Below are 26,623 nucleotides of genomic sequence, written 5' to 3'. Positions count from 1 at the left end.
AGGCTAAAGGAATTTGGCATGTCTCCTCACCAATTTTTATCGATGCACCATAGAAAGCATCCTATCTAGATGCATCATGGCTTGGTGTGGCAAGAAGCCCGTGACTGCAAGGAACTGCAGAGAGTTGTGGACACAGCTCAGCACATCACGGAAACCAGCCTCCCATCCAAGTCTATATTACTTACTGCCTTAATAAATTGGTTTATCTCACTCTGTATATTGGGTCATTCCCCATATTGGGTGAAGCCCCAACAAACACAGACCCAGCACAAGGCTGGAAAGTACTTAGCATTGGATGCCAGTGTATCCATCAGACCATGCCCTCTTTGGACTCCAGGTTGAGTCCAACAGCAGACTCCAGACATGCCGGGATTCTCTGCAAAATGCTGGGGAATCCACTTCTGATCTTACACCAGGAATACTGATGTAGGATGGAAGTCCCCATTCATTTGTATGGGGAATCCTGATCTGGAGATTAGCAGATTTGTTTTATTTAGTTTTATTTAATACTTTAATTATTTCTCAGTATTTATTTTTATTTTAAACAATCTAATAGTTTTTAGATACCTCTGAATTTCAGGGCCTTCCAGGGAAAGGTCCCTAGTAACATGTCATCTTCGGCTGAGTCACTGCCGAAGCCTCACCACGCACTGTCGACCTTGGGCATCTGGACCAGGCACAGACGGCTGTGAGTCATGAGTGGTGAGCTAAATCCAGCCTAACTTGGCACACAGAGTCTTTCACATTCTGAAAAACAAAATACAAACAGCAACATGGACAATTTTTAATTTTTGAAGTCACAGTCTCATGTTTGTCTCATTAAACAGCAAAAAGTTTCATTAGACTTTGGCTTTACAGAGGCAGACATGGTTAAATGCTACAATGGCCAGAGCAGAATGACATATTATATTACTTCTACCATTTACTATGGAAGATATTTCTTTATTTTAGTTGCTGACTTATCAATAAATGTGCCCAACATAGTTGAAGACAAAAGTCTTTAAATTTAAACTGAAGTGCATGTTAAATATGTAATAATTTTGCTTGTTTTCTATGTGCTTCTGAACTTTTTTCTGGCTTTTTTTCCAGGTACTTATGGACAATTGGTAAGAATGTTTGGAAAAGGTGGAAGAAAAGGTTCTTTGTTCTGGTGCAGGTAAATAAAAATGATTATTCTCAAGTGTATTTGACCTGATTCCTTTAAATACATGAATTAATGAAGCAGAATGTATATCACCAGATATGTTTGTTGTTAATTGATAATTTCTTTTAAATATTTGCATTCGCTTGCTTTTGTTAGAAAATGCCATCTGACCAACAGCTGTGATAGTATATAGCAAGCATATGTAGCAAGTATTTAGGAGCCGTCTGCAAGGTGAGCTGCCAAGGCATTGCAAGAACTTGGAAGTGATCTTTTTTGTCACAAAGGGAGGAAAGTGAGAAAATGAATGTCATAAAAATAATAGGGGCGACAAAATGGCACATCTGTTAAAGCCATTGTGTCACAGCTCCAGCAGCCCAGGTTCAATCCTGACCTTCAATGTTGTGTGCGAGACATTGGTACATTCTCCCTGTTATTGTGTCGATTTCCTCTGGGTATGTCAGTTTCCTCCCATTTCCCAAAGGTGTGTGGGTTAATTGGCTAATTGGCCACTGTAAACGGCCCCTAGTGTAAATGGGTGATAGAATTTGGAGGGAGTTGATGGGAATGTGGGGAGGTAGGTCATAAGAAAAATTAGTGGGGGAATGAGATTGTTCTGTGAGCTGGTATATACTCGAGCTAAATAGCCTCCTCCCACATGGGAAATGTAGAAACACAGAAACATGGCTTTATGCAGGACAAGATGGCAATTAAACAGTGCCAACTGAACTGTACTGAAAAGGTACAGGGAAGGAAGAAGAAGGGGTCAGGTAATTGTTAATCAGTAATGTAGAATGGAAGTAGCCACAAAGGATGTAACTGACAGCAAGCTGTGAACAAAATCTATTTGAATTTTTATTTTGGAAAGTATATTAATGGTATGTTACAAATCACTGGACAGTGAAAAGGGATAGGTAGGAGAAACGTGTAGGCAATTATAAATTAAGTGAAAAATACAGAATCATGATCATGGGGTTGAGGGGGTGGGGGGGAGGGAGGTTTCTACATCTCCCGTATAAACTGATCAGGAATGGTGGTGAAATGGAAGAGGTGTTCAAGACCTTTCTGATTTAATATCTAAGAAGGCCCCAGAGAGTAGAAGCACTGCTAGATCAAACACTGGGAAATGAACCAAAGCTGAGAAGAGTAGGAGAACACCTAGGGATATGTAAACACAATATTACGTATTAATTGAGAGAGAGATCTACAATACAAAAAATAAAGTAACAGCTGGGATAAAACCCAACTATGAGGAAGTAGCGGTGCAAGGGGATAATGAACAAGGAGCTGTACAAGCAATTTTACTTGAGATCAGTAGAGTTCGGCAAAAATAGATGGCATTAAATAAGAATAAACCAGCTAAAGATAAGGTGATAAGTAATATTAAATCTTAAGTAAGAGGTATTTGAAGTGTTTAAAAATGATAACGAAAATTGTTAAAGAAAGTTTGATGCATTGAAAACAGATTAAAAAGACAATTAAGAAGGTAATGAGGAAATATGAAACTGAAATATCAGTAAATATGAAAATAAATTGTAAAATGTTCTATAGGCATCTAAATAACAAAAGAAGAATTAAAATGGACATAGGGCCATCAAAGGATGACCAAGGTAAGATGATCTTTGGGAGATGATCCTGGGACATGGAATTGCAAGCTTGCCTCAGTTTCCACCTGGATAGATTTCACTAAATAAGAGATGTTAACAAAATCCATCTGGATTACTACAAAAACAGACTAGGAAGGAGATGATAGCAGAATTAATATCAATATATGAAAGGTTCACAGAAAATGAAATAATGACAATTGTAATTCCTATTATAACAAAGCAGGTAAAAGTAATCCAGGGGAGTGTAGACTAGTCAGTATAATATTGTTTATTGGTTTATTATTGTAAGATGTACCGACATAGAATGAAAAGCTTTAGCGTGCCATCAAGACAGACAGAATGACTGGGGTCAGAGGGGTCCTTGATTATGTTAGCTGCTTTCCCAAGGCAGTGGAAGTATAGACAGAGTCCATGGAGGGAAGGTTCTTTTGTGTGATAGACTGGCCTGTGTTCAGAACTCTCTGCAATTTCTTGAGGTTGTGGGCAGAGCAGTTGCCCTACCAAGCTGTGATGTGTCTGGATAGAATGCTTTCCACAGTGCATCTTTAAAAATTGGTAAGAGTCACCTGAGGAAGTGAAGTCATTAGTGGGCTTTTTTGGCTATAACATCCACGTGGCTGGACCAGGACAAATTGTTGGTGACATTTGCACCTAAGAACTTAAAGCTCTCAACCATCACCACCTCAGCACCATTGATACAGACAGGGGTGTATACTGTTACAAAGGATCCTAGAATCTTTGCTTAAAGTGTGATAACAAAATGTTTGAAAACTAACAATATAAGAATAATTTTCTAGAATGATTTCTGAAAGAGTCTTTAAGCATTGTATCAAATTCTTGATGAAAAGAAAGACTAGATAATGTGGAAATGATATAGTATATGCTCTCAGAAGGACTATAGTAATCAGTTGGGAAACATGACATGGGTCAGAGCATGCGGATATCATTTGTAAGGCCAACATTTATTGTCTATCCCTAAGTGTCTCTAAGCCAAGGAGAGAATTAAAAATGAACCCTTGTATGGTATGGTAGTTTTGGGGTTCTCATTTTGGGGTTTAAGGTACACAGCTTGAGGGTAGAAATAAAAGAAGCTTTTTGTAGCTTTCAACCAATTCTTTTGCTAATCTGGGCTGATTGAAACTGACACTGAATTTCAAGGGATGTAACACACAAAAGTTCCCATCCTGAAATTCCCACACAAGTAGGACAAATAAATCAAGCAGGAGACAAATAAGCTTTAAGACATCTTTACCATAATTCTCAGTTGTAGTTCACCATACAAAGCTTCAACACATCTTTACTGTGATTCTCATTTATAATTCAGCTCACATGAGCACTAAGCATTAAATATATGACTCACATGATTGCTTGGGTTGGCCATGAATTCTAGTTCCTGTTGTTAAATAGTGTGCCTGACCAACCCACACTTTTCCAAGTACATTATGAGCAAAGTTGTGTGGCATGATTAGAGTTTATAGTTTCAGAATGGGCTCTTGGCCAAGTTTGCATCATTAATGCATTAGTACCAATGATCTGCTGGGCTTTTTACAAAGCTGTTTCCAAACCATTCTTGGACTGGTCAATATCCAGATAAAACAGTCATCATGCAAAGTTTTATCAATTTGTTTTCCTTTCAACATCTGATGTTTCAGGAATGTGCCCATTTAAATAATTTGAACTGGAACAGGTGGTGTATTTCACACTCAGTTTCATTATCTTGACCTTGACAGTCTAAATAGTCAGACAGCGAACTTGCCTTGGCTGTTATGCCACATTTGTTTGCAAAGACTCACAGGCATTACTCTCAAAACATGGTTAGTTGTCCAGGATGCCTGGAATTTCAGTATTTCAGGTGAGATGTGCTCCGGTGCCAGCACTGACATTTTTTATGTTGCTGAACACTGGAGAGTTCTGTATACAGATAAGGGTAGAGTTCTGTGTGTGCTGGCTCCATCCAGCAGGCAGATCAACCCTACCATCTGCCGAATGGATTTCATCTGAGGCCCATTATTGTAAGCAGATTGCACGTTTAGAGCAGCTCATTGATCAGGAATGGCCAGAAATCAGACAACTCCATTATGGAGTACAAATTAAACTGTAGGGAGGTAATCATAAGGGATGGTCATGGAAGGTTTGGCATTGCTTGTGCTAATTTCTGAGACAGAGATGTCCCTGCTGACTGAGTTAAAACAAAATAGCAAATGTTTACCCGTACCTTTAAGGAATATTAATTAGGATTCTGCCTGCCGAATACTGATGCATGTAGCATAGCCAGTGTACGCAATTGGTACTTTGGAATTGTGATGGGGTTCCAATTATGTCACAAGATCCTGACTTGCATGGGCTACTGCATACCATCCCTAAGTCTAGTAGATGTGCCTGGACAGCTTGGATCAAGGCCCCAACTTAAAGGATGGCCACATAAACAAAGTGTTGCAATATATATTAAAATCTGCTACCCCATCCTGCTGCCAGACCAGATAAAAATTAGTCTTGATGGCCTATGATACTTTCTGGATATAAAGCCAGGCTTCTTTGTAATGTCTAGTAATGCAATAAAATTTAAATATTTAGTCTTAAAAGTCACCTATTAGAATAAGTCAGAGATGTACATGGAATAAATCCTTTATGTGGTTTTTGTTCCAAATCATAAAAACTCCCCTCAAATCAAATGGTCTGAACAGAAGTCTAATTCACACAAATCCAAATCAACACCAGCTTCTCTCGTACATCACTGCCTGTTCCCAGTGAAATGTGGAAAGGAATTATATTGTATTAAACAACGTCATCAAAAGAATACATTTGTTTTTAGGAACTTGTTTCCTATCAACTTTAGATTACAAACCATGACAATAAATTATTTAAATAACTTAAATTAATTCTTATTTCAAAGTCCGTACCAAGCTGTCGATTTCAGAACAGATATGACCACAAAGCAAGTCTTTTTTTTAATTAGGTAACATGAACTTTTCTGCTCCACATCACAAGCTTTTCCACTGAAAGCTGAATGTCACTATGTGGTGGCCCTGTCGACTCTCAGAGGTCCATAAGCTTGACTGTCCAACTTGGTTCAACGACACCAGCATAAATAGAGATGTTTAATAATCATTGCCCTAGAAATAATAACACGGTGTCATGAATGCTCTATATGCTCAATACATGGCATCCCAGTGACCACTTTGGTCATGGACACTGCCACCGGTCACTGGCATTGTGTGAAGGAAAGTGTATGTCAAGGACAGGGTCATGTGCTGAGGTCTAGGGGTAGCAGAACTGGTTAAGTCACACAAGTATCAATGCCAACTCCTTTGCATCACCCAGCTCTGCTTCCTAATCAAATCATTTGCTGGCACATTTATTTTGACTCCAGCACTTCCAGACTTTCTCCAATCACCAGCCTCTGTAAAGATCAGCTTATTGAGAAAACAGTTGACCATATCCATGGCATAGCAAACCCTATCTCCAAGCATTCTTGAAGGTTCCCCCACTGTCACAACTTTAAAAATCTCATTGCTGCATTTTTAAATCCCTCCATAGATAAACTGAACTCTGTCGGTGTAGCTTTAACAAACTCCACACTCATCTCCCACGACCTGGATAGTCTACATTCTTGCCTCTTGTGCATGCACCCCTCTGCCACCCCAACTATTGTTTCACTATTAGCATCCATTCCTTTGATGTCTCCAGTAAATCACTGTGTACTTTCTACCAAACTACTGTTTTCCCTATGTCCATATGATCCTTCTTAAAACCCACCTCTTTGATCAGCCTTTTCGTTACTCTGCTGAATTGCTCCCTTTTTGGTTCAATGGCCATCTCCTTTGCATCTCTGTAAAGCATCTCGGAGTGATTTCCTCTGCTGATGCCACCATTTTTAAATGCCACTTTGTTGTTGTTACTGATGAGTTTGTTCAAGCACCAATATATCAATGAAAAAGGTCCCGGCTTTCTTTCCTTCCCTTCCCACTGCCTTATAGAATCACAGTAAACTTACTGGTTTCATTGTGTAGTTATGTTGTGCAGAAACTCAAACACTAACAGTAAAGAAAGCATCCATTGAATTGGCTTGTAGTATGTATGGTGAACAGTAGGTGGAAGCACTGAATTAATATAATGAAAATAGCCTGGTGATGTTTTCTTGACTAGTTTGTTCAGATCTCACAGTAAGTTGCATTACACACTGTATACTACTTTAAAGGTATTGTAGATATCTTTTCACTATCACCAAAGAAAAGAAATAACAAACCTCCTTGTACCCCTCTCCAGTTTATTCACTGAGAAGGATGTTAATTGTTTGTGAATTTTTACTGATTATTTTATACCAGCTCATCTTGTATTTTGTACAGCTCCTGAAACTGTAAAATAAAAGTTTGCAAGTTCGATGTGAATCACATTGGTCAAAAAATTCTTAGCTTTATTGAAACAAACTGGCACATGCTAATTAATTCCCCATTATCTAAAAATTACAGTGGTCATCGAAGTTGCACAGTTCCTGTGTTGTTGATAAATAGGCTGAGCTTATCCACCTTAAAATGGCACTCTTGAAAAAACAATTTTATCACATTTTTATGTTGTCAATTTACTCAAGTGTGTTTATGCTCTGGACATAGCATCTGAGTGGATTGCACTAGGCAGTAGGTGTCAATGAACTGATTTAACTGTGCTGTTACCTGTTTATGCCAAGCACCCTCTGGATTACAGGACATTTTTAGCACATTTCAGTGGTGGTTTGCAACACTATCAGTTGTATCATCTTCTTCATCGATACAAATGGTTCCTATTCTTGATGATCTTTATGAGTCTTGGGTGCTCTTATGATTCATTTTATTATAAGATTAGGTTAATGAGAAAACACATTAGGATGGTGTCTATTCTATTCTCCAAATGTGATTGCTGTGCTGCATTTGTTTTATTCTGAGTAAAATGTGTTATGATATTTGCACATTAAAATATTATCACTTTTGTATAATTTTTATAATGTTATAGTTCATGGATAACTTACAGCTTCTTAGCAAATGCTTATGCCACACAGCTATTTTTTGCTGTTTCTCCCCTTTGATTCTCTACACTTTTGGATTCTTGTGTTTTTTTTTCACCATTCCTGCTGATTATCCCTGATTCCCTTTCAATAGGATGCTTACAGTAAGTACCACTTGTCTCCTCTTCACATCAGCTGAGGTTCCCTTACAATGATCATTTCCAGTTCATAATTGTTAGCATCAGTTGATCTACAATGTTCTATTCACAATTCATTTTATCAACCATTATTCCATTTCTGTTTTTAGTCCTTTCAGGCAGGATTTCTTCAAATTTGTTTCTCTTTCCTTGAAGATGGGTGATTTGTGTTATGCCATGGTGTAGCTCTAAAGAAACGGTTTACTGGTAACTTGCACAAATTGTGACCTCCGATTGTGAGCATCTGCATACTATTTGACTGTAGATGCTATCACAGCAAGGCCAAATCGTGCCATTGCATAGCAGCGATGCATGTGCCTAGGTGCATGTTATTAGATAATACTCAAGAATGGCATCCCAATTATGAGGGAATTGGCTGACAGATCAGACTATCCATTATATATTTTAAGATCTATGTTCTTGAACATTAACATGGTAGAAGCAGAATTTGCAATGTTATCCATCAGTGGATATTTGGATAAACCACGTAAGTATTGTGGCTGCTAAAGCAGGTCAGCAGCTGTATACGCTGGGCAAGTTAATTGCTTCCTAACTCCCAAAAAACACTTTCACTGTCTATGGTGCACAAATCAGGGTGGAACACCCTTGAATTATCTGGATTAATACAGTTCTGGCACCATTCAGGATGCTCAACACCCACCAAGACCAAGCAGCCCACTAAGTTGGCAGCCATACTCCCAGCCTAATCAGTCAGTCTTACCACCATTGGGATGGCTTGGCTACAGTTGATGCCCTGTACAAAATCCACTATAGAAATTTGTAAAAGCTTCTTCATCAGCATTTCTCAAACCCCTAACTTACCACCTGGAAGGACAAGAGCAACAGATTCATGGATAGAACACCTTCTGTGAGTTCCCTTCTCAGTCGTCGAATGAAAGGAATGAAAGCAGAATGCTTAATAATCGTTTTACAGAGAACTGGTTGAAAAGGGTAAAAAAAATAAAATGTAAGGAGAAAAAGGCAAGGAACTGTAAGAGCCAACAGTCATAAAGGACCAAACAGCCTCCCAAAGTTGTTCAACAATCAATGATAGTATCATCAGCCAAATGAAGAAATAGCTTGTTCATAAGAAGATCAGAGGCAAATTATCCAAAATTAAGTCCCAAAAAGTGAAAAAGGCATTCATTTCCAATATTAATATATAACTTCCACTGCATAATACCACAAACGCCAATATTTGAGTATAAGAGTCCATAATGAGACCTTGGAAAATGTTGAACACTCCCAGAATGTAAGAGTCACTTCTCAATGAAGGCAGATTTCTACATTGAAATTTACCATCGTCTTCAGTGCCAACAGAGCCTTTGGCCATCTAAGGAAAAGTGTGCTTGAAGACCAAGACCTCAAACCAGGCACAAAGCTCATGATCTACAGGGCAGCAGGGCTCCCTGCCCTCCTGTGCACTTCTGAAACAAGGACAGGCATCTTGAAGCACTGATGAGATACCATCAATGTTCTTCCACAAAATTATCCAAATCCATTGCCAGGCTAAGTAAACAAATGTCTGTTCTCTTCCTAGCTATCACCCCAGCATTGAGACTTTAGGTACACTCTACTGCCTCTGATAGGCAGGCCATATTGTTCACATGACCAGTGCCATACTCTTGAAACAAGTACTCTATTCCAAGTTCTGTCACAGCAAGAAATTCCCTGGTGGATAGAGGAAATGATTCAAGAATGTTCGCAAAACCTCCTTGATGAAGTCTAACTTTCCTGGCTCATGACAGCTCAAATTTAGAAGGAACATTTTGGGATGGCACTAAGAGGCTTAAGTCTCTTTGTCAGAAACACACAGAAGCTCACCGTGGTTGGCGCTGCCCACCTAGTCAGGCATCTCCTGCCTCAGCTCTGGCAGTTTATGGAACCCACATTGGCGTCATCTGCCACAGGACTGAAGTAGAAGCAGGTCATCATTAAACCCAGAGAACTGCCCAAGAAGAAGAGGACTTGCTAGCAGCATAATGGAATTCCATTTGGCTGTACTATAGGTCATTAGAGAAAAATTATTTCCAAAATTCTGGTACCATCTTTTAGAGATAGGTGTAGCCTTTGAACTAAAAATCTAAATAAGAGCTTAAGAAATTCACAGATTATAAGAACGCCATGTAGTGAGTGCAGGTGGGGGGAGGGAGGCATAGTGGTGGCAATTAAAGTGTTAAGACTTTCTTAATGTTGTTAGTTGTAGCCATTTAGTGTATAGAGCTTAAGAACTGCAAAAGAAGAAGTAACTCAGAAATGCAATAGTATTCCAAAGAACATAATTTCCAGTGGAGGTTAATCACTATGCTTTTGAAATCTCTAAACCATGGATAACTGTGTAAGCCACTTGCCTAAAGCAGGGAGAATCCTGTGTTTTCTAACAACCTTTCCTTTCAGACAATCCAAAACTTCACTGCCAAATCCTTGCTGGGGTCTGATGCAGCCTGATGGCGTCCTGAAGGCGTATTGAGGCGCACAGAGCCTGAAAGAGGCCCTGCAGCTCAATGACTTGCATCAAGAACATGTCATTGAATTCATCGTGTCATCCAGAAACAAACTAAGAGGAGTGAGAGCTGCCATTTACAGCAGTTCTGACAACAATTGCACTGATCACTGAGATTTAGGATTGCTTAAACATGACTGGCACCAAGACGGTCAATTCACATTGTTTGTGACAGGATGTCACTCCTAACCTTGTCTGATCTGAATGATAGAGTACACGAACATCAGCAGAGGCTATAACCCAATACAATACTGTGGGTAAGTTCAGAATCCTAGCAAGAGCTTAACCTCAAAGGAATTCAAAAGGTGAGCGCTCTACATGGCTGACAGCTCTGTTGCATAAATATTTCATAGGATATGGATATATCTGTACAGCATCTTTGAAAGCAATAGGAAATTCACCATTTGCTTGCAGTGGCTTTTATTTTGCCAGTCAACCCCATTGATTACAAAACACAGATTATTGACTAATATTCAGAAGAATCTTTATTATGGCTGCTATGACAGTTTCTGAATTGCACTTTTCCATTTGTTCTTCTGAAAAATCACATTCAAATTTTTGATTATGGCTGATTTTCTCTTTTTATTCTTTCTTTTTAAAGTTATTTCTTCCACTAGTTTTTCCTGTCTATTTAGGCCCTTTTTCCTTGATCGGTAGATGCAGTTTTCAGAAGGTGATGTGAATTAAACCAATTATTTTTACAAGGTTAGGAAATACCACCTAACAAACCAGCAACATCTGATAACTGGCATCAGAGTTGGGAGAGGGATGATGGAAATCTGCTACAAAAGCAATACAGCATGAATGTTCCAATCAAAAAATATTAAAGCTATTCTCAATTTCAAAACCCAATTTTTAAAGGAAATTGTATTGTTGCAGGTCATTTTCCTCAGTTAATATATTTTATTCCATCTGTTTTGTGTTTATGCTTCATTAATTTTAAGGAAGCAACTAATTAATCATCAGGATATCTTTTTAAGTGCACATCATTAGTGAGGAGCTTAACTCACCACCAGCACACATCCATTGCTTCCAATGTCATAGGCAGTGCATATCAAGTTTCCAGGCGTATGCTGGCAGCAGGCAAGATGTCTCACCATTGGCACAAGAAAATTTCAGCAAAGTGTAGATATTGTGGAATTTGAGTTTAAAGCAGAATTACATTTATGTTTTTTTTTGTGTGATTTATCCAGGTCAGCCAGTATACATTTGCAATGTGCAGTTATCGGGAGAAAAAGGCTGAGCCTCAAGAATTGCTGCAACTGGATGGATACACTGTAGATTACACTGACCCACAGCCAGGTGAAAGCTTCACTCCACAACTATTAAATCAGTTCAACATTGTCATCTAGAGAAAGTAATACAACAACACGTGAATACGCTGCTTAACAAGTGGCTTTACTGTGGCAATTTTCAACTATTATTTTGTAATGTCATAACCATAAACTTTTAAGGAAATTTGTAATTGTAACAGCATTGTTTACCTAGGGGCCTAGGCTTTTATCTTCCCTATCTTGACAGTAATATGGTGTAATTAATCATTAATCTTTGTAGAACCCACATGGTAGAAGTCCATCTCTGTCACTCTTATTCCTAGCTACTTTGACTAATTTCCTGTCAGCAACAAGTTGATTTACCAATTTGTAATGCCTTACACATTTCCTCACCTTGCATCTGGAATCTCCTCCATCTGTGCATGTCATTCATATTCTTTATTTTACTAACTTCTGACGTTCTTTGCCTTCTCCTCCCAATCCATATTCTGTGACAAAATTTCAGCCTTCCTGGTCCTGCACTTTAGAACTCTCATTTCTCAGCTTTCCAATCTCTTTCACCACATTCAGAGTTCTCCTTAAAATCTACCTCTTTGCCACATCAGATGGCCTTCATTAAGTCATTTAAACTTAGTCATTGGTGTCCATTCTCGCATCTATGAGGCACTCTGACATTTGGAAACATCAGGACTGCCATGTGAAGTGCAGAAATACAGATCAAAATTTAATCAGAGGGATATTGCTTAATGACACTATCAGACCCCTTTCTTGAATAATAGGATTGTTGAAGCCCTTGCAAAATTTCAACTTGTTTCTCTTCACTGCTTAAATTTTTCACCTGATGCATAAAGTCTTACATGTGTATGTACTTCTGTGTCTCCAAAATCTTATTTCCTGTTATTATGTTTTTGCCATAATTTCATATAATTTCTAGTATATATTTCTATGTCCACCTTTATAAAAGAAACGTGGGCACTGTAATTATACCCTCGCTCCAGTAGTGATGCTATAGTTCTTCAGTTCTGCATTTCCCAGCTCAGCTTGGAACAAAATATACAAGCTGCACCCAACACCACTTTGCTGCTTCTCAGGCTGTTAGATTTTTGACATTTAACTATAAGCAATATTAAACCAAATATATATTGTGTACATAAGGAATGAATATCTGATTTTAAACTGTGTATTGAATTACATCCTGCTGTTGTATTTATCTCATGCCCTTATTTTAAGGCTACGTGTTGTCTTTGCTACTTACTGCAATATTGTGGGAGATCAACAAGTAGTATATTAAAATGTTTCAAAGAGCCAAACCAGAATAGAATTAAACAGAAGATTGCTAGGCTGTGTGAGATGACCTGACGTGATGTCACACTGTTTAGACTGCACTCAAGGAAAATAATGGAATGGAGTGGCCCAGCAAAGTGTGATGTTTTACTGAGAGTTCACATGATGATGTGCTGAGTAAACTACCAAAAATTTCATTGGTAAATCTGGACTGAGGTCCAATTTAAATATTTCATAGATGTCAAACTGCTGAAACTGTGCTTAAAATACGATTATTCAAATTCTAATCCAATGGTAATATTTATTGCAGTTTGAAATTAGAAATAGTGTTGTAAATGTGGAAGGATTATAAAATAGAAACCTCACTTTTAATATGCTAAGTATTGTGCAGTTCATAAAGTCTATTGTATGTGCCACACAAGTTTCTAAAACTTCCAATAGTGATAAATTTTCATTTATTCCAGTGCATTGTATTCAATGGATTCTATTATGTTTCCATGGTGAACTTGACAAAGTATTCTCAATTTTTTTTAAAAAGGGTGCTGTTTTAAAATATTGGCATCCTATTTGTGAACAGGAGTCATTTTGGGAGGGGAGCTGTAAAAGTGCCAATAGCCATGTGAAACCAGGGACCCTTAGAATAAATAGAGTCCTTGCATAGCGTTAAAGATGTATTTTTTGACTGCTGAGTTAGAAATCAAATTTTACAGTCTCCTCATACAGCTGTTGAATAATTCATCATCTAGGTCTGGAGGGCGGTAGAGCATTCTTTAATGCAGTTAAAGAAGGAGACACTGTGATCTTTGCCAGTGATGATGAACAGGATCGCATCCTTTGGGTTCAGGCAATGTATCGTGCGACTGGTCAATCCCACAAGCCTATCCCTCCAACTCAAGTCCAAAAACTCAATGCCAAGGGAGGAAATGTACCCCAACTGGATGCTCCCATCTCCCAGTTTTGTAAGTTATTAGTCATATTTGCTTTACAATTGCATGCTGCATGACCATGAATTGTTGTTCTTTTGGTAAGAAACTAAGGGGCAAGATACTAGGATATTTGTTTATATGTTCTGATAGTACAGGATGGGCTTTCCATGTCCCTCAGGTATTTTAAAAGTATGTGTCTATATTAGTACTTAAACTGAAAATTTACAAAAATAAATTTATTTGAAGTTTTTTGCTGCTTGTAGAGGAACATGATTTGATGAATTGCCCTATAATCATAAATGTTTTAAAGAAAGTTACCTGAAACTTATTGGTGCCACTAAAGCTACAAATTGTTGCTCAGTTTTATGCTTTCAGAATTGACTGTAGATCAATGCTTTGTCTAGGATTCCATTTCCTGTAACATCAAAGTTTGTTGAGTTTCCTTTTAGAGGTACATGCTTACGATCTTTTTTAAATTGTTTGTGTTTTGCTGCCTTATCATTTAGCAGTTTCCAGTGTCATTCGTGACAATCGCTGTTCCATAAGTACCTATCTTTCCCTTTGATTCTAGACATTGCACTTTCCTGTATTCCACTGCTATTCCTTCTTTTTACTGACTTTATATTGTAGCCCATAGTTCATGTGTTTTACCACTGTGGGTGCCAGATTAGTTTCAAAGTGGCCTGCAGGGCAAAAATCAGTGGTGTGGTTTGTGCCGTATCCCATATTGTGAGGATGTCAGTGAGTGCACAGCTAACACCGCCGGAAGTATGTAGGGTAGACAGATTGTGACATCAATGTTGTTTTGACACTAGCACTCCCATTTTGGAGCTCAGTGCTGTAACTAATGTCCTCCTTTAATTCATTCAGCAGCAACCATGCCCCTCTCCCCTCCCTTACCAAGGCTATTAAAATGGAACACAAGCTGCTTTCAGGTTTGTTGTTGATGGAATTCTACTGGCTGTTGCTGTGATGCTACAAGTCCCTGTTCTTTTTAGAATTTTTTTTTAAAACATCTTTTTTGCATGTACAGCCTTTAACATAACACAATATCCTTAAGGCATTATCAATTAAAATTTCACATTATGCTGCATAAGGAGATAATGGAGCAGGTTATCAATAGGTTGGTCAGCTTGGAACATCTTAAAATAGCCAAGAGAGCTCAAAAGGGAGAGAGAGAGAGATGGAATTCCAGGCCTTATGGTCTGTTAGCTTAAGATCTAACTGCTGTTTGTGGAGTGATTAAATTTGGACACGATCAAGAGGCCAGAGTTAAAGGAGCACAAATATATTTGGAATATAATGCCAAAGGTAGCTACAGAGATAGGAGTGGGTGTAACCATGGAGAATTTTGAAATGGAAGAGTACTTTGGATATTACTTAAACAGTAGCCATTTGCAGGGTAGCAACCACATGGATGCTGGATAAATGGGACTTAGTACTTGTTAAAACATAGGCACCGGAGTTTTTGATGACTTCCAGCACTTGCAGAGCAGAATGAGGAGACTATCAAGTGGCAACATTGGAATAATCCAATCTAGAATTTAACAAAGGGAAATATTAGCTTTTCAGCAAGTGATCCACTGGGGCAGGACCAGTCAAGTAATGTTGCAAAGATGAATGTATTCAGTCTTACCTAGTGGTCTGAAGCTTTTGGAGTCAGACATTAAACCAATGTTGTGAGCAGCTAGCTGTTTCAGACAGTTGCCAGGTGAGGGATGGAATCAGTGGTCAAGGAAAAAGAGTTTGTAATGGAGACTGTAGACAATACCTTTGACCTTACTAGCATTTAGTTGGAAAAGATTTCTACCTGCAATACTGTTGGATGTTGGAAAAGCTGCTTGATAGATTGGAGGTGCCGGAAGGTTCAAGAGATTTGATCTTGAGATATAGCAGGATGTCATTAGCATACTTATGGAAACAAGCCATCAGAATGGGCAACAATGTAGCTGAGGAATAGGAAAGGGTCAAGGATAGATCCAAAGGCAGTGCCTTGGACATGGGAAGAGAGGCATTGCAGGTGATTCCATGACTTTATCGATGAGAATAAAAACTGAAGTGTCCATTCCCTTCCAGCTGATGATGTAGAAGAGAGTTGGAGGAAGGCATTAAAGACTTAAATATGATTTGAGAACAACTGGAGCAATACATTACCTTTGTCGTAACCATACTGAATGTCACTTGCGCTATTGACCGGAGGCATTTTAGTACTGTGGCAGGATTCAAACTGAGATGATTATAGCAAAAAGTTAGAGGAATTTGTGAGCCTACAACACATAGAAGGGTTTTGAAGAAAAGAATTGATGTGGGATGGAAGTTTGTACAGATGAAGGAACGTGGGTGTATTTTGTTTTTCCTGTGTTGGGAAATGATGCAGATTGAAGGGAGAAGGGAACAGAATTTGAGGCAGAGTTGTTAACAACATCAGCTAATATGGGGACTGGAAAGGAAACTTTGTTGGTCAGCATTCCTGTAGGAATAAGTTCACTAAGATTCAAAGGAGGGTCTCGTGGACATGGTGAGCTCAGAGAGGAGATGAAAGATGCATTTACAGATCCAGTACTGGCAGAATCCTTAGAAGTTTGTTCCTGTTGGTTAAGAGAGGCTAGGAAGTGATAGAAGCAGCTAAAGTTTCTACAGGCTGCAGAAAGAGTTTGGGTTGCCTTCAAAGCTTCTGCGCAAACTAGTTATTCTCAAACGTGGTGTATTAACAGGCATCGTGAGGAATAGTGTGTGATACATATGCACTTTAGTAAGGATGTCCTCACCGAGATTTGCCATCTGCTGCAGTCACTGCTACAACTTCAGCAGAATGGGAACTGCGTTGCCAGTGACAGTTAAGGGGACTGTGGTGATTAACAGGCTCCATATAGGCCAGAGCAGAAGGTGTTGGAAAAGCACATTGTTATATGGGTGCTGCTTGTGAAATCCAAGATATCAAACCAGCCTGAAAGGCTTCTGTTTAGTCAATGTCCAGCAGGTGTGAGACCATTGGCAATGTCTCATGAAGATTAGTGCCAGGCATCCTGGCAAAGTTCATGTTTCCTTCATTCTATGGCAATGTGCTGTGCAGCTGCATTTCAGATGCCACTCCAAACCAAGCCTGCTCAGTGATGAGGCTAGTCCACTGACAACACTGCACCTGTCACTGAACCCATTGCAATGTGGGCATCATACAAAGAGCAGAACCAGTGCTACCAGACAGATAATGATAGAATGGTATCTTTGCCTATCCAGAGGAGAAAGGCACAAGGGTAGGTCTATGGTGTGGCAGGGAGTATGGGCTGACTCTTCACACCATCTGCAGCTTATAAAGTGGAATAGATTTTGAGGATGTAGAAATGAGATGTTAGGAGATTAGATATCTTGACATCAACATCTCCATAACTTCCACCCCATCACTGGCCCTGGCCAGGATAATGGACCATGCAGTGATTGTGAGCACCATCTCCTCTGTCTGGTTAAGGTGCTGGAGGCACATCTGGCTACATGGCTATATTGTTGTGGGGCATCCTGTCCTGCAGGAGAGAGAGAAATGTTTTAGTGAGTGCACTGTGGCTGTCATTGTTAAATATCTGTAAATGTGAACAACTTGTGGTAAATGTGTCAGAGTGTGGTGGAAATTAGGTATGAATCCTATTAACAGAAATTGTTCTTTTCAGAGTAATGGAGGTGTGGTGCAGTGAGAAGTGTCTGAGGTTCGTGGTGTGGTTGATGGGATCTGGCATTTGAAGACGTCTGTGCAAACATTGAACTAGTCATGGCATTGCATCCAGTTTCTCAGGAGCTGTCTTCTATCAATGACTAGTCCACCAATGTCTTTGGAGGGTTTAACTGGCACAGCTAGTAGAGCCACTGCCTCACAGCTCCTGGGTTAAATCCTGACCTTAAGTGTTGTCTATATAGAATTTGCACATTCTCCCTGTGATGACATGGGTTTCCTCTAACATCTCAAAGACGTGAAGGTTGGTAGGTTGATTGGCAACAGTAAATTGCCGCTACTGTGTAGGTGAGTGATAGAATCTGGGTGGGTGGGGGGGGGGGGGGTGGAAGGTGATTAAAATGTGTGGAGAATAAAAATGGTTTCATTGTAGGATTAGCGTGAATGGATAGTTGATGGTCAGCATGGACCGAGTGGACCAAAGGGCCTGTTTAGGTCCTGTATGTCTCCGTGCTTTGCCAAATAGATCATTTCTGTCCTTCGCTCCATCATCTGCATCAGAATCACCAATACACTGCTGGAAAATCTTTGAGTCCACTTTTCTGTGTCTGGTGCCATGGCTCAAAAAGTCCCAGCAAAGATTGACTTTTGAGAAAACCACATGCTGCAGTCACAATGTGTCGTTTAAATGCCACCAACTGTTTATCACTCCTCATGGTATTGTCTCCCTGCTGAAGTGTGCATCCATTGAACTGCACATAGAACTTTGGCTGCAGACTTAAGTCACCCAATTTAGCGCAGGAACAATATTGGCATTCAGTCTGTATCTGAAGTACTGGGTGCCGATTAATTGCCCATTGCATCAAAGTTAGCCCTGGGACTTTGTCCTTCTGTAGTATTTTGTAGTCTAGTGGAAAGAGGAGAAAAAAATTGCAAAAATGTCATCAAAACTAAGAGGGTACAACTATCAGGAAAGATTGGGCAGATTGAGATCTTTTCTTTGGAAAAGCAGAAACTAAAACAAAAGTAAAGGACTTTAACATTTTTACCTTTGGGAAGTGTGGATGTGTGCAGAACTGCCAATGTCTATGTAAGACAAACAAACAAATCACATCAAGCATTGAAGGGGGATTTTCCTTGCAGAAAGCATGGTGGGAATGTGAAATTTACTGCCAAAGGAAGTGATACAAGCAGGTATCAAATATGCATTTAAGGAGAGTTTGATGCATGAGAGAGAGGATAGGAGAGATAGGGGAGCTAAATTTGGAGATTGATTTAGAGAGAGAGAAGATTCATATGGATAGTATACATTAGCACAGTCTAGTTAGGCTGAATGGCTCTTTTTTTCCTGCTACAGATCCAATATCAAGTTTGATTTGTTAAGTTGTCCTATTTGTCATATTGTAGTGTCAATCACACCTTCTAATGTTATTTTTTTCCACGTTGTAACTCTCTTCAATAAAAAACAAAGCCAAGTATTATATTAATGACCGAAGCCAAGAACAGTATCAACAATTTGGATGAGAGTGTAGGTGGCATGGTTAATAAGTCTGTGGATGACACCAAAATTGGTGGTATAGTGGACAGTAAAGAAGGTTGTCTAAGATCACAAGATCTAGATCAACTGGGAAAGTGGGCAAAGGAATAGCAGATGGAATTTAACTTGGACAGGTACAAAGAGTTACATTTTGGGAAATTAAACCTGGGCAGGAATTACACTATAAATGACAGGGCCCTGGAGAGTGCTGTAGAACAGAGAGATGTAGGAGTACAAGTACATTGTTCCCTGATAGTGGTGACACAGGTAGTTAGAGTGGTGAAGAAAATGTTTGGCCTTGAGTACAAGAGCTGGGATGTCATACTGGTGAAACTGTACTTGGAGTATTGTGTGCATTTCTGGTCACCTAGTTATTAGAAAGGATGTCATTAAGCTGGAAAGGATATAGAAAAGATTCACAAGGATTTTCCCAGGACTGGAGGGCTTGAGTTGTAAGGAGAGACTGTAGAAGCTGGGACTGTTTTCCCTGGACTTTATAAAGGTATATAAAACCATAAAGGGCATTGATAAGGTGAATGGTCACAGTCTTTTTCCCAGGGTAGGGAAGTCTAGAACAAGAGGGCATAGATTTAAGATGGGGGGGGGGGGGGTGGGGGCAAGATTTAAAGGAGATCTGAGGAGCAAGTTTTTCACACAGGGTGGTGGCAATATGAAATAAGCTGCCAGAAGAAGTGGTAGAGGTGGTTAGAATTACAACATTTAACAGGCATTTAGACAGGTAGATGGATGGGAAAGGTTTAGAGGGCCAAATGCAGGCAAATGGAATTAGCTCAGCTAGGGGTCTTGGTTGGCATGGACAAGTTGGTCCAAAGGGCCTGTTTCCATGCTATATGATTTTATGACTCTATAAGTAACCATACAGTGTCTCTCCCACCTTAGTATCCTCATCCAACAGTATTTAAAAGGCTACAATTTGAATGTGTCGCAAGAGGGGAATTCTATGCAAAAAAAAATCTGATCACAGGGTGACCATTAATTTATAGGGGAGCAGAAAAGTGAGCAACAAGAGGCACCACTAAGTACATAGTTATGCCCTTGGTAGACATTTGGGTATGGAACAAATCCTCAGAGTATACTCTCCGTGTAAAGACTATGACAGTTGAAATGGAAAGATAATGCACCTTATTGAAGAAAACCTGGTGGCCTAGAAATTAGATCAGATGCGCCATGTGTAAACCATGTAACCAATGAGGTTTCCAATATGACAGGCAGCAAGCTTGGGCCAAAAGTGCAGTGCCCTCCATATTGGATTGGATTTGTTATAAAGTTTAAATAAGGATTCCACACTGCAGCCACAACTGGAGTCTCCAATATGGGCTTTTTATCACAAATTTTCTAGTTTGCAGTTTATCATCATGTGAGGGGAGGACACAAAAGCTGAATTTTAAATCACTGTCAGCAGAGGTTCTCGTGTGATGATCTCCACTGTTTAGAGAGAAAATCAGTCCCTTCATTTTGGACAGCACAGTCTCCAGGTACTAAATGAAACCACACACTTGCTGGATTGCTGTAGTTTTTGAGCCGTGAAACCTGAGCTTATTAACAAGCTGCCAGTGCATCCAGCATTTCTCTTTATTTGCTTTTCAGACTTGGTCAATAGACTGAGCCCTAAAAATCAGCTCTGAATTCAGTGAAGCAGATGTAGTGCAGGAGCTGACCCTCGGCTCCACTGTCATCAGCCCCACCTCCAGTAAATTCTGCAGATTATGGCCAACATTTCATCACCTGAATCTCAACCCTCTGCCCTAAAGTCATGATACAGCCTGTCAGCTGCTCCTTCCTCAGGTCAGAACTTGCGCTAACCTCTCACCCCCAGAGTGGAAGAGCAGCCTCAATGTTTTCAGTACCATGAAAAGCAGAGGAGCTGCTGCTGAGGCCAGATGAAGGAAGGGGAAAAGCTGTGGAGGAAACCTTTCGCTCTCCATAGCAAGTAACTCTCTATCAGCCCCACTCCTTTCAGCCCTGGGAAACAGCACAGAGGTACTTTCAGCCTCCTCCAGTTGCTGCCAGTTTCCTTATCTTGCATATAACCTTTTTCTGCAAGAGGTAAAAAAGTAGGTTAGCCTCTTGAGCTATTTTGAAAATCTGCCTATCATGATCATTCATTTTGTATGTCGTATGCAGATATAAAGTGAAGAGAAATGTTGCAACAGAGGTGAGAGCGAGAGGTGCAGCTTGTGTGAGTAGAAGCAGGAGGAGGTAGCGTATGGTTCAGAGATGGTAGTGGAAAGGAGTGCTGCGAGTGGTGAGACAGCAGGTGTGAGAAGCGAGTCATTGATGTCAATGGTAACACCTTTACCTTTACAATTCTAGTGAGGTCATTGGGCTTCTTTTGGCATTGTAACCATATCTTAGGAGCTAATCTCCTGTCATTTACTTCCTCAGTGACCTCTATACACTTCAAGTGGAGTTGTCCAGAGAGTTTTCTAACCTTTACCAAGACTAATGTCTTCAATGCTGCATTAGAGAAACTGGGCTTCTTGCAGCTTTCGTTCCCCAACTGCAACGTTTCTTTGCAGTGTGAATGCATCGCTGGACTCTGGTACATCTTTGAACATCTTTAAGAGGTGCAGGCTACCTTTAAGTTACATCAGATTCTGATTTCCCCATATACCTCCACATCCGCCTGCTCCCACCCTCACACCAAACTGGCGAATATTCAATAAGCAGCGTGGGTAGTGCTGGCTGCATGCCTGATTCATTACTTTGAGCAGCCCGTACAAATTTCATGTCATCCTTGCACACACATGGACAGCACAACACTTTCAAAGGCGCGATCAAATTTCTAGGCCAATGTGTCAAAAATTTGAACTGACAATTTAAAAATCACAAGAAGCAAGTAGTTCATGTAACTATAAAAGTTCAAATACAATAAATATTGCTCTCAAATATGGTTAGCTGCATTCATAAGCAATACTAGGTTTATATATGAAATGACCTTTTAGGTTTTTAAATGTTAAATTGTCCAAGCGTAAACTAATAGATCCTGCTATTCATGAGAACTAACATTCCAAGTTTAATTGTATCTATTTGGACAAGTATGTTTTGAATATAAGCTTATATTGGCTGGTATTTTATTTAATATTTGAAAAGTGAACTATCAATTTCCATACTTAACCTGGGGTTGGGTACCTGCTGGATTTGGGGGAAATTATGCAACACATTAATTGTTTACAAATTTGAAAACAGTACTACTTCATAGAACCTTTAAACTGAAATGTATTTATGAGAGTCATTTTATAGGAGAGCTGTTATATTTAATATATGTTAACATTTTGCCACTGTTAAGATTTTTTAGACATTTTTAAATGCCTATTAGACAAAGGCTGACGTTTATTAGCATGTAAAATGTTTCAGTTAATATATATTTTATTAGTTATATATAAAAAATTTGATAACAATAACATCCTATATGTTAACCCTTTGACTCCCATATTAAGGGCATGGATCATACACAAGATTCTGTCCTTATTTGCAGAAGATTCAATGGCCGCTTTTTGCTTAAAGAGTTACTTTGTATTTTTCATGTGACAGTGTGCAATGATTTTTGTCGAGATATGGCCTTTTATTTTGCCTCTCTGATGGAATACCTAAGGGACATGCTTACATAAAAATAGATTTTAATGAATGTATGCAGCAAACCATACTCCAGTCAAAAGGTTAAAAAGGAGGCAATTCAACACAAAAGCATTTGATAACCTTTGAGGAATAGGAAAGAAATTGACTGTAAAATATTTTATGATGTGTATTTGATCTAAGATTGGACAATAATATATACTGATTATAGAATTACTTGATAAACCACTGTTGTTTCACATTAACCTTTTAGTAACATTCATATAACAATACATATTCACTGTGAATATTATTGCACATTAATGATGGAATGATCTCCCACTTGGTGTCAGTGTAAAATAAGCCCAAAGGCTGTGTTCACTCCAGTGAAATCAGTATATTTTAGAAAATAAAACCAATAAATAGGTAACTGTGAGACTCAATGTTTCCTGCCCTCCTCCTTCATATTATCTGAATACTTAAACATTGATTAATTCACTGTCTTTTAATTATTTTGAATTATTCATTATTCCCAATGGTAATCACACTCCTGCACTACTTAACTGTGCTATGCCCCTATGTAAAAACTGCTTCAGTATTTGGCCTGTCTTATTCAAATGTTCTACATAAACCTGTGGGGGTCAGTTAGATGCTTGCTTTAAGTACCTAATATAATTTAAGTGATTGAAAGCAGCTTTACTTTAATGAGCTAGGAGTGGTGTATGCAAAAAAAAGAGATCAGATAGATCATGTGAAAATACATAGAGCATGTAGAAGTAGTTCATGTTAAACGTTACTGCAGATGCTGACAGTCTAAAACAAAAACGAAACATGTTGGGAACAACAAAACCAGTCAGTTGGCATCTATGTTGAGAGAGATCCTGCTCTTCTATTGAAAAATAGTAATAGAAGTAGACCACTTAGCCCCTTGGGCCAGCTCCACCATTCAGTAGAATCATGGTTAATCTCTGACTAACTCCATATGTCTGGCTTTGGCCCATATCCATTAATACCACTGAATAACAGAAATCCATCACTGCCAGGTTTAAAGTTAACATTTGACCCAATGTTAACTGCTTTCTATATAAGAGAGTTCTAGACTTCTCAACCTTTTATGTCTAACTTCCGTCTTGATAGCCTGAGCACTAAACCTATGTCTTTGTCACCTAGTCCTATATCCTCCTGTCTACCCAAATTTGGTTCCTCCTAATTTCCTGAAATCTTATATCAAATCACCCCATAATCTTTTAAATTCTGGGGCATAAAACACTAATTTGTGTAATATTTCCTCGCAATTTAACCTTTGGAGTTCAGGTTTCAATTATGTAACAACAATGCACTTCCTCCAAGAGCAGACAATCAGTTCTAAGGTGGGAACCAAACACAGTATTCCTGATATCTAACCAGGGATTCCAATGGCTGTGGCTTGCTTCTGACCCCTTGTTTTTGAAACTTCTGGATATAAAGTTATGGTAATATAATCAGGAAAAAAAGGAAGAAAGGGATGCATTTACGCATGCAGAGACAGAGAGGAATCATGAAGGAAATAATCTAACCATCAGCCTGGTTAAGTAATAGGCATAAGTATTGACATTAAAGAAACAAAGGATGTATAAGTAGTTAAGGAAACTGCAACATGGACCAGTCATCAAACAAACCACCTTCCCTTCTTTGATTCTCAGAGAGACCATTCCCCACATACGGTGGCTGACTTTTCCAGCACTTTTGCTTTCAGCTATTTTTCTCATGATACCTATTGGTGCAAAAGCAGGAGATCCACGTTTAATGTGCATCCCATTCACTCTGTTATCCAGTGCACTAAACACACTTTCCATGTGAAGAAGTAGCTTCCCTTTACTTGTTCTAATCTAGCACATTGGAGCAGATCTTCTCCCCGCAAGCCAGCGCTTCTGTCAGACTTACATGGGTTTCTTCATGGACGTCCAGAAGTCCAGCATGGGTGTGGGCTTAAACTGGCAGAGGCATCTTCCGCAGTGCCACCTGTGCTGCCAAATGCCCCTGTACTATACTGGTGGACTCCCCATGAGGTCTCTCAAGCTGGGAAATCTGCCCGCTGAGCCTGCGCCAGGTTAGATCTGGCACAAGTACAATGGCCTCATGGAAATGAAGAGGAAGAAATGACTGCGGGGGAACTGTTTAAGCATACTTAGTTGCTTTTAGGTGTGTGGATAGCTCTTCATGTTTTAGTGTTTAATGTTTTTTAATGATTTTTAAGTGCGTTTTACTTTTAGTAGTTCCTGTGTGGTTTTGAATGTGAATATTAAAGGGATTCACAAACATTCAATTTCAGTGGCAGTTTTGGCAGCCATTGGTCCTCGAGTTGGGACATTACTAGATGTCAAAGCCATTCTGTGAGCACAAGCAGTCACTTTCACTGGGATCTACTGATGTATAGGCAGCCAGCTTCCTAGTGGAGGCCTGTGCCCAGGTCTTCACTGGAAGAAGCAGTCGGGGCCAAATACAAGCAGTAATTTCAGGGTCAGCAGAAGATCTGCTCTATTATATTCAATACTCTGGTCGCTGTGCGTTGAGAAAGCTAAACAATGATTGGGTGATCACATTTCCAAATATCTCAAGTAAGAAGTCATGAATTTCCTGCAGATGACCCATTAACTCCCATTATTGATTTTGTCTGTAAGTAACTTGCATCAAGCTTGAACAATGTTGCATCATTCTCCTAATCTTCCCGCAGCCCTCTGATCTGAACATGGACCGCAAGTAACTTTAGAGTTTAGCTTTACCCTTTACTTGCAAATCTCTATTGATTTGATGCCCGAACCTATGATTTCTATCTCTCACATTTCCAAACATCTACTTCCTTGGCTTCTTTGCTTTGTTTAATTAATGTATTAATGGACCAAGCTTTTGCAAGATTTTCTAGCAATTCTATGTGGGACTGTCATGAAATTTTGGGTTCCAAAGAAAGCATGCACAAACTTCCTATGGTATTCAATAGTATTTTGCCAACAATAGTCTGATGTTGGAATCCTTATGGAATCCTTATGGAATCCAGCAGTGAAATGCCATCTTAGACCATACCTGTACCAGGTTAGATCTATTAAGGAACAAAGACATCATCCATTTCAGTGGCAAAGAATGGATGTGTAGAACCCAGGTAAGTAATAGGTAATTTACATTTTCTTCAATTAATTAAGTTTACTTAAATATTTTGTGTGTTTTAATTTTTAATTGATTTATTTTAATTGTATTTGATTTTTTTTTACTATTTTTGAATGTTTCAGGATATCAGAGATATTCCGAAACATTCTTTGGCAATTCTGACAGCCGGCAAAGTCAGAATTGGGGCTTATTCAGGTTGAAAAACATTTTGTAGATTGCACTTGTTCTGGCCTCGCAGCATGGTGATATTTGCATCCATAAAGTCCTGCATGCACAGGTCCTCTCCGATGAGGATCAGGATAGCTTCATTGAAGAAGGTGCCACAGGCAAATCTATGGGTAGATAGATTGGAAACTGCAGGTGAAATTCCAGGCCAATGCTTCAGCCTCTAAATTGAATGATGTCTATTCAATCATTCCTCCCTGTATGTTACTACCTCCATGTTAATCTGATTGTATTAGAATAATTATTCTCCTCTTATTTTTCAGTTGCAGAGAAGGATCAGCACTTGAAAATTAAACATAGCTGTTCTCTCCACAGATGCTGACTGTCTTGCAATGTGTTCTCAGTTTCTGCTTCTGGTACAAGTAGTGCATGTTAGATTCAAGTATTTCTGGCACATTGTTGTCTTAAATCTGGGTCATAGAATCCTTGGCACAATATCTGTGTACCCAGCATAACCTGCCCAACTAGACACTATAGCCTATCACACACAATCACAGGAGTAAATAGTGTTATTGTGATTTGATATTATCAGTGGATTTTCATGAAATGTATCTAAATGCCCTTTCAACAGAG

The 26,623-nt window shown here is 39.2% G+C and overlaps 1 protein-coding gene across 4 annotated transcripts in view; it reads left to right on the top strand.

The window, feature by feature from the left end:
* Nucleotides 1-26,623, top strand: part of cadpsa (Ca2+-dependent activator protein for secretion a) — a 337,975-nt gene that overhangs the window by 198,637 nt on the left and 112,715 nt on the right. For all 4 annotated transcript variants that reach the window (XM_052017899.1, XM_052017896.1, XM_052017897.1 and 1 more), the window contains exons 9-11: nucleotides 1,090-1,156; nucleotides 11,620-11,728; nucleotides 13,731-13,943. In XM_052017899.1, the coding sequence (XP_051873859.1) occupies nucleotides 1,090-1,156; nucleotides 11,620-11,728; nucleotides 13,731-13,943 (389 nt within the window). The remainder of the gene's footprint in view (nucleotides 1-1,089; nucleotides 1,157-11,619; nucleotides 11,729-13,730; nucleotides 13,944-26,623) is intronic.

The sequence above is a fragment of the Pristis pectinata genome, chromosome 6 (assembly GCF_009764475.1).
Source record: "Pristis pectinata isolate sPriPec2 chromosome 6, sPriPec2.1.pri, whole genome shotgun sequence".
NCBI lineage: Eukaryota > Metazoa > Chordata > Chondrichthyes > Rhinopristiformes > Pristidae > Pristis > Pristis pectinata.
This window is presented reverse-complemented; position numbering and strand designations above follow the sequence as displayed.